This window comes from Camelina sativa, chromosome 20 (assembly GCF_030686135.1).
Source record: "Camelina sativa cultivar CO46 ecotype springtype chromosome 20, ASM3068613v1".
NCBI classification, from domain to species: Eukaryota; Viridiplantae; Streptophyta; class Magnoliopsida; order Brassicales; family Brassicaceae; genus Camelina; species Camelina sativa.
The window spans coordinates 34,461,108-34,470,823 of NC_141899.1; the positions used below are offsets into that span (position 1 = coordinate 34,461,108).

The 9,716-nt window shown below is 34.0% G+C and overlaps 1 protein-coding gene and 1 pseudogene across 1 annotated transcript; both read left to right on the top strand.

Annotated features, from left to right (window-relative positions):
• Positions 1–1,560: 1,560 nt before the first annotated feature.
• LOC104771927 (RING-H2 finger protein ATL30 pseudogene) lies at positions 1,561–2,746 on the top strand (annotated as a pseudogene).
• A 2,511-nt stretch (positions 2,747–5,257) lies between these two features.
• LOC104772915 (pentatricopeptide repeat-containing protein At5g46680) lies at positions 5,258–6,841 on the top strand. The gene has a single exon (XM_010497468.3). It carries the CDS (start codon positions 5,389–5,391, stop codon positions 6,793–6,795), a length of 1,407 nt encoding a protein of 468 aa, XP_010495770.2. The 5' UTR covers positions 5,258–5,388; the 3' UTR covers positions 6,796–6,841.
• The last annotated feature ends 2,875 nt before the right edge of the window (positions 6,842–9,716 follow it).

The following is a 9,716-nucleotide window of genomic DNA, read 5'->3' on the forward strand; positions in this document are numbered from 1 at the left end:
GGGAGACGGTAACAGCTGCAAAAAGTGAAGGAGGGTTAGGAATACGGGATCTGAAAAGTTGGAACAAGGCATGTATGATCAAACTTATCTGGCTCCTTTTCTTTTGTTCAGGCTCTGTTTGGGTAGCTTGGTTTAGAGGATCTGTTCTCTCGGGTAATCTTAGTAACTTCTGGACGCGGAAGCCAAACACCAAGTACTCCTGGCTCGCGAATAAACTCCTAAAAATGAGAGAAGAGATTTACCCCTGGATCAAGTTGAAAGTGGGAAATGGACAAAATTGTAGTTTTTGGAGTGACCATTGGTCGAAACTGGGAAGAATGTCAACCTACCTCCACCGTGAAGGCATCTTAGGAATCCCGAAAGGAGCCACTATAGCAGACTTATGGCATCGAGGAGCATGGAGGTTGCCTCCTGCACGGTCAGAAACGCAGGTCAACTACCACATAGAGCTCTCAACTATTCATCTCTCAGACGATCCTGACACACATACTTGGTGGATTGACGATCAATTAAAGGATGCCCACTCAACAGGAAAAATATGTCAAGCCCTCAAATGTAACCTCCCTACGGTTCCATGGCATAAGATAGTTTGGTTCTCTAGAGGGATCCCGAAACATAAATTTCTCACATGGCTATTTGTGTTGAATCGAAACCCTACTCGGGACAGACTAAGAGAATGGGGACTGCAAGTCGACCCAGTTTGCTTACTTTGCAATGGCGAGGATGAAAGCCGAGACCATCTCTTCTTTAACTGCCCTTTCAGCTGGACCATCTGGCACACCACAGCTCGACGCTGCTCACATAATGCAATTCGATCATGGAATGGAACAATTCAGAGCCTTATCTCCCTCAGAGGAAGTCGAAACGCCAGGTTGCTGCTCCTCATCGCTTGGCAAGCCACGATCTACGCTCTATGGACAGAGAGGAACCATCGACTTCACAGAAACTCTTTCAAATCGGCGGATCTTATCATCCGTCAGATTGACACCTTGATCAGAAACAGAGCCTTAAGTTTCCGCGACTCAAATCCTGCCCTCACCTCATCTTTACTTCTCCAATGGTTTGCAGGATCTGCACACAGACCAGGTTTGAAACCCTAATCGCCCCTGGAGGCCATGAGATCTAAAGCTCGAAGATTTTTCTCTCTCAATCATTGATGGCTATTTAAGGTGGTTTGAAGTGTCTATACCGCCCAACCGTCTATCTGGTTCACTCCTAACTATTTGGTTCAATTTTAACTCCTCGGTTCAATATTGGTTCTGTCCTAACTATGGATTTAATTTTAGCTACTACTTAATTAGAGTATTCCTAATTTGGGCTTCCTTTTGGGCCTCGCCCTGTAAACATTTTGTTTCCTCTTTTTTTTAATTTGAATGCCCTTTAACAAAAAAAAAAAAAAAAACAGTGTCACTAAAGACTCGTTCAATGCAACTTAAATCAATCATCAAACACACGACTTACAAAACTCATTTCTAAATTAAGTAAACAAATCCTAAGCACATACACTCTCTCACTTTGTCACCATACACAAAATTTTAACACACTTAAGAAAACTTATTAAATTAAACGGAAAATATATATCACAAAACCAAATAAAACATTTTGTCGGAGATAAACCATCTCCGACACACTTTTCTTCAATGCCGATTGCAAAACCGATCAATGGAAACACTACTTCTCAATAGCCACCACCACATTACAACAAACCGCCTCTAGTCATAATCCTAACCGTGATCCTCCTCGTCGTCTTTTTTATAGGTTTCTTCGCTCTCTATTTTTGCAAATGTTTCTTCCACACTCTCACCGAAGCATGGAATCACCATTACCGCAACGGATTGTCCGAAAATCAAACTCAACAAGACAATAATCCCGGTCCACCACCGGCTAACCCTGGTCTAGAGCCACACGTCATCCAATCCTTCCCTACGTTTCCATTCTCATCCGTCAAAGATCTTAGGGAAGACAAATGCGGTCTCGAATGCGCGATTTGTCTTCTTGAATTCGAAGAAGAACACATCCTTCTTTGACTCTTGTCAACTTGTTACCATGTTTTTCATCAAGAATGCATTGATCGATGGCTTGAATCTAACAAAACATGTCCTGTCTGTCGCCGGAATTTAGATCCGAACGCACCCGAAAACATCAAAGAGTTGATCATCGAAGTCATACAAGAGAACGGACATGAAAACCGCGATCAAACGCCATCTCCTCCAAACGAGGGTTTGTTGTCGAGACAAAGCAGTAGTAGTAACAACGAAGGAAAGATCGAGACGTTACCGGATAAGTTCTCGAGATCGAAAACGACGGGTCATTCAATTGTTAGGAATAAACCGGAGGAAGAAGATAGGTATACTTTGAGGTTACCGGATCATGTAAAGATTAAGGTTACGAGAAGATATAACAATAATCAAACAGAGAGTTGTATTTCATTTGGTGAGCTTATGAGAAACAAAGGAGGCCGGTTTGGTGAAGTTTCTGGTCAATCACTTGTACCGGAATCAGGAAGTTAAAGAAGATTTACAGTTTTTGTTGTTTTTTTTTTTGAAAAATTAACTAGTCCATTTTGTTGTTGTTTTTTGTATTTCTTAATTAGATAGGTTTTTTTTGGGGGTCAAAATATAGGTTTTAAGAGATATTCAAATGATTTTAGAAAAGTTGAATAGTTCATGTCAAACAAATTTTGTCAACTTTAACCTAAATTTATTGTATGTTGTTTAGTAATAATGATAACATCTAATTAAAGACACTTATATTGGGCACAAATTTGGATCCGAAGAACCGAACCGAAATCAAAAAAAGAAAGAAAAATTTGTTTGATACCTTTGTTAAGCTTCATATGTTATCATTGTGTCTAATGGCTCGACAAAAACGGTGCTTTGTCCTCTATGTTTTTGCAGCCGATCGAGGTTAGGATTGTTATTGCGAAACTGTTATTCTGAATATATCACTAATAACGTATTTATTTGATAGTATGTTATCGATCAATATACCCCATAAATAAGAGAATATAAACCAAACCTTGTTTAACAGGGAAAACTGTTATACTTCAACCCAAACAATTTAGAAAATAAATACCTATACAATAAAACAGTGTATTTTTTAATTTGAATAACAAAGTTCAAATAAATTACACGAACTCTTATTAGTAGTGTCAAAATCCGCATTGACTAATTTAAACATTAGTCAACTATAAATATGCTAACGAGGCATGATCTGGACGCTCATGATGCATGACTTGACGCTGTCGAGGCATGACGTAAAAATTATAGTTACAAAAATACTCTTAACAAAATTAATATTTTTAAACTAAATAATAATATTTGCATAAAAATTTCACAAAATATGAAATATTACAAGTGAATGATTACGGTCTGTAAACTTACTTACAAGTGAATGAGAAAACAAATATGATATATGAAAACATTACCATCAGGAGAAATTATTACAAGCTTCATGTTTGAAGCTATGTAACAATCATTGAATAGCTTCTCCAAACTAGATTAAAGGTCATGTCCGGAATGGGTAAGAGAATCCTTATTCTCCTAGGTAGATCTATGAAAAGGTGTGGACTTCTGAATTTGTATGGCAAAAAGGTTGATCATAGCGACCCAAATATGTATTTGTGTAATTTAGATTCTGAAAACAAATGATATAAATATTAAAACAAATTAAAAAAAATGAAATGATGTCAAAAAAAATGAATTTATTGGAAGAGTTAAAATACTTGAATTGATAGTTATTAGCTCCTTTTCAATCACTTTCAAGTCGAAGACATGATTATGGAACATATCAGCAAACATCTTGAAAGCAAGATCAGAGTGTTCATGATCAATTCGTATTGAAAAGACTGAATGGTCAGATTCAGTTTCTGAATATACCCGACCATTATGTCTATGAACATAATCATTGAACTAAAAATAAAAATTAAAAATCCACCAATGTAATTATGAGTTATAGTTATTTGTAACGACAAAATTTTATTTTAAAATAGTGTACCAACCTCATTCTTTATAGGATAATTTTTTGATCCTAAAAACAGGACATGCTCCATATGATGGGCTAAGCCTTGCATATCTCAAGGATCAGCAAAACTACCACATCTAATTGAAATTGCAGCAGCAGGCTGATCAAAATTAGAAGAAACAACAAGTAAAACAGACAAACCATTAGCTAGCTCCAATCTCCTGAATTTAGAATTTTTGTAAGGTTGTGGCGGATGAAATATGTATTCTTCCTCCAAATCATTGGGAAAATGGTATATTTCAACCCAAATAATATTGTCGAGGCATGACGTAAAAATTATAAGTACAAAAATTACTATTAACAAAATTAATATTATTAAATAAATAATGTTATTTGCATAAAAATTTCACAAAATATTTTAAAAAATTAATCAATGATTTTTAAAATATATTTCATAATTAATTTCAAAAATATTCTTAATTATGACTCTTATTAGTTATTACATCAATGATTTTTTAAAGAAAATCAAAAGAATATTTCTTAATTAGTTGATAAATGGTATCAAACTTATCAGAAATTATTGACAAAAGCAGTATGTAAACAATGTTTCTTCACATTGGCTTATTTAAGCTGATCAATTAAAGTTGTTGACAAAAAAAAATCATTGGCTATGTGTTTTGATTAAGAAATGTTTTTGAAATTAATTATGCAATAGGTTGATAAATCATTGATTTCATGTGTTAAGAAAAGTTTTTTTGTAATTGTTTTATCCAAATAATATTATTTTGCTTTATCCAAATAATAAATTTTGCTTAAAAAAGTCAATGATGTAATAATTTATAAGAGATGTAATTATAAATATTCATTGAACTTAGTTATGCAATATATTTATAAAATTATTGATTTCATGATTTAATAGATATTTTTTTAAAAAGATTTACCCAAATAATATTATTTGGTTAAGAAGATAATATTAATTTTGTCAAAGGTAATTTTCATAATTATAATATGTCTTATCAGCGTTCTAATCATGCACCGTCAGCGTCTACGTCGTTATTTTTTACAGTTAATAAATGGTTAAATTAGTCAATACTAATTTTGACACCATTAATAAAAGTTAAGATAGTTTATTTGAATAGTACAATACAATACCAATTTTTTCAGATGTATAAAAACCGACTAATGTTTCCGTTGAAATTCACAACAAATGTTTTTTTGTTAGTAAAATACGACGCCGTCCAGTTACGAGTGTGATTGGTTGACAAACGACGACGTATTCTACTTAAGTATTATACGACGTTGTTTATTGAAAAGACCAAAGATTCATTTTGTTCTTTTTTTTCTTGTTCGTCAAGCTCTGTTTCCAAATTCAAGTTTCTTTACAATGTAGTGGATTCGATTTATAGTTGCTCATCTCTCGAACAAATGGTTCGTGGATTGATGAAATTCCCAAGAATCTCAACGAAGCTAATGAACATATGCCTCGACTCTCTCTGCAAATTCCGAAACTTGGAGAAAGCTGAATCTTTACTCGTAGACGGGATCAGATTAGGTGTTCTCCCCAACGTTATCACTTACAACACTTTGATCAAAGGGTACTCACGTTTCGTCGGAATCGATGAAGCTTACGCTGTAACTCGTCGTATGAGAGAAGCTGGGATCGAACCTGACGTTGCTACTTACAATTCATTGATCTCCGGAGCTGCTAAACAGTTGATGCTAAATCGTGTACTCCAACTGTTCGACGAAATGCTTCACTCAGGTTTGTCTCCTGATATGTGGAGTTATAACACTTTGATGTCTTGTTACTTCAAATTAGGGAAACACGGAGAAGCGTTTCGTATTCTTAACGAGGATATAGAGTTAGCTGGGTTGGTTCCTGGTGTTGATACTTATAACATCCTTCTTGATGCGCTTTGCAAAAGTGGTCACACGGGTAACGCGATTGAGCTCTTTAAGCATCTGAGGACTCGAGTTAAACCAGAGCTTATGACTTATAACATTCTCATTAACGGTCTTTGTAAAGCTAGAAGGGTTGGTTCTTTAAATTGGATGTTGAGAGAGCTTAAGAAATCAGGTTACACTCCTAATGCGGTTACGTACACAACAATGCTTAAAATGTATTTTAAGACTAGGAGGATTGAGAAAGGGCTTCAACTGTTTATGAAAATGAAGAAAGAAGGGTATACCTTTGACGGGTATGCGAACTGTGCGGTTGTTAGTGCTTTGATTAAAACAGGAAGAGCAGAGGAGGCTTACGAGTGTATGGAAGAGCTGGTTAGAAGCGGTACACGGAGTCAAGACATTGTTTCGTACAACACGTTGTTGAATCTTTATTTTAAAGATGGGAATTTGGATGCGGTGGAGGATTTATTGGAGGAGATTGAGGTTAAAGGATTGAAACTTGATCAATACACGCATACGATTATAGTCAATGGTTTGTTAAACATAGGTCATACAGGAGGAGCTGAGAAGCATATGGCATGTATGGGAGAGATGGGGACGCTGCCTAGTGTTGTTACTTGTAACTGTATGATTGATGGGTTGTGCAAAGCGGGTCATGTAGATCGTGCCATGAGGTTGTTTGCGTCGATGGAAGTTAGAGATGAGTTTACTTATACTTCTGTTGTGCATAATCTATGTAAAGATGGGCAGCTTGTATGTGCTTCGAAGCTGCTCTTGTCTTGTTACAATAAAGGGATGAAGATTCCGTCATCGGCTAGACGAGCTGTGTTGTCCGGTTTACGGACGACGGTATCTTACCAGGCTGCAAGGAAGACACATTTTAAAATCAAAGCAGCTATTGAATCCAATGCATTAATGTATCCTTAATAGACATTAGAAAGTGTATCTTATATAGAAGAAAATTATTGATTCATCCATGACCCTAAATGTTATTGGACTTTAGGTAAAATAGTGTTATCGGTCAATAAACCCTCATGAAATTAGAGAATATTAACCAAACCTTGTTTAACAACACCAGTGAGAGTACTAGAGATTTAGTTATATGTTTAAGAGCTCCTAACTATAGCTAAGTTTGATAACTTGTAAGGCAGTGTATAATCTTGGTGTTTAATTTAGTTATTTGATTAGTTTTGGTTCGGAGTCTCTAAAGAGATCAAAGCAACTTCAGGAAAGATGACCAAAGACGCCACTTTTGGAACAACTGGTCCCAAAATGAAACCATGTTACTCATGTGCTGCTTCTGAACACAGTTAAAAATCTAAACTTTGAACTTTGAACCTTCTCTAGACGACTTTTTACTATTTGGGTTTCTTTTTGTTTTTAACAGAAAACAGTAAGAAATTTTCTTTTGGCAGAGGACTAAAGATAAGACTGAGTCTACTCTCTCGACGTGGACATATCTGACAAAACAACAGTTTCTGCTCTTCGTCCTCTTTGTTGTTATTGTCTCTCTCTTTCTCGGACTTCGTAAATTTGATACACTTTGTTTACTCTTAATCTCTATATACATAAGTACAAAGATCTATTGCATGTTAGAGATGATGCATTTATCAGAAATGTTAAGAGACATGAACACGTGTTTGTTTGTTGATGCAACGAATCAGATTAGAGTAGACACGTTTTATAGGTTTGGAAAAACATTCACAGGAATCTTCAAGATAAATTCTTGAGAATAGATAGAGACTTTGGAACTTGGTAAGCAAACGGTCTTTGTTTCTTGTCAAATAAATTTCCAGATTGTAGGTTTGAATCGTTTGGTTAACCAAATAAATAGAGAGACTGATTGTTAATTTTTAAGTGTGTATATACTTATAGTTAGCTTTTGCAACCGAACCAAATCAATCAAACTCCATTAAAATTTATTATTTAGTTAATTATATGCAAATATGCATTTCAAAAAAAAAAATACATTTCAATATACAATTCTAATTTTAGTTATACAATTCTAACCAAAATAAGTATATTTATTTCATTTTTATTAAATAAGATTAATAAGTTTAATAAAAATGAAATAAAAACACACACACACACTATGTACTACTAACCAAAGAATCCAAGCCACTAATCTGATTCTTAAAAGAAACACACTCTTGTTATATTTTCGTATGCTATAAAACAATATTGTTGGTTTACGTTTGCTATTGTCAAATTCGTGAAAGTTAATATTCTCGTTATTTAATGGATACTAGAGCAACGGCCATTGTTGAGTGTAAAAGGAATAAACAAATTTTAGTAGTTGTGGTCTAATTATTTAGTTGTTAAGTACTTGGCTTTGTATGTTTGATCAATTGTAGAATTTTGCATGGGGTGTTTTGTTTCTGTTACCAAAATTATTTGATAGATCTTGTGTCCGGACCTATTGTCTAATTCGTGAAAGTTAACGTTTTTTGTTTTTGTTTTTGTTTTTGTTTTTGAGAGATCTGACCATTTGTATCAGAAAAAACACAGAAAAGTACAGATAGTTTAAAACTAAATCAAATAAATAAAAATGAATAGAGATATTTTTTTTGTGTGTAATCACGGGTTGTGTTTTTTACCTTCTTCATAGGTTCTTCTCTGGTCCTTCTAATGTGCAAACAAAACTGACTGATGAAATGGAGACAGTCCTTTTTTAATTATAAGCATACAATTGCAATTAATAATTTATCACTTTTCCCAATATCATACATATACAAAATATATATCTTATAGATATTATACAGAATTTAAGCACACAAAAATATATTCAAGAGGAGTATATAAATAGGAAATGTGAAATTTTGCTTTCTTCCAGCACTCATTTGTCTCTTTTTGTGTATGTTATTGTCCGGTCCCCACGGCCCAACATTGCTAAATACCGAACCGGTTTTGGTCCCATTTGTTTTTCCTTCTTGAGTCGAATATTTGCATCCTAATTTGTCTTCAAAAATATTAAATTTGATATACAAACAGTAATTCTCAAAAATATCATATTTGCTAAGATTTGAAGCTCCCATATATAGAGTTTGAAAATGCAACAATTGCGTTAGCATTTCTGTATAGATTTCTGAATTTTGCAACTACCAAGAATTATGTATGATGATGTATAAGATTCTTTAGGGGATTGCTACTTGAAAAACTGTAAGAATAGCTAGAGGGTTTTTAGGGTAGTAAAAAGGGTAAATTAAGTGAAAAAGAGAGAATGGTCCAGAGTTTCGAGAAAATAACAAGACCTTAGACTCTCTCTGACCCATCTCACGTGCCACCAGCACTCCATTGCTCTTCCTTCCTTCTCAAATCCTTTTCTGATCTATGAAAATGTATACATGTGCATTTTATATATCTTTATATATACACTATGAATTGGAAAAGAAAAATAAGAATTCATACATATACATTTTGGAAGATGATTACAATTTACACAGCTTGTGTCATTTTTATTCTGCGGACTCTTATACATCTTTTATGACCGGAAGTCAATAGTAGCATAAATCAGTTGAATTTAGAGTCAAGCATTATCTACTTTATGAATTTCATTTCCGAATTCTTATTAAAAATGAGTGTTTAAATTATAAAATAATGGATAGATGTCTCAGATTTTAGTAAGTTATCTTTTCTTGTATATTGAGAAATCATATGATCTTCCTATTATAATTTAGGTTTGTAATAAGTTAACTAAAATTTACGAACTGATAATATGTGGATACATAAAAATGATTTATGTGATTATATATGCATGTTTTTATCAATGGTCAAACTATTACAAAATAATGAAAAGTATGTGATTCAGCAAAGTTGATAATTAACCCTTCCATGATAGTACCGATCAC

Excerpts from the sequence above, each read along its gene's own strand:
- LOC104772915 (XM_010497468.3), top strand. The coding sequence starts at position 5,389 with ATGGTTCGTGGATTGATGAAATTCCCAAGAATCTCAACGAAGCTAATG.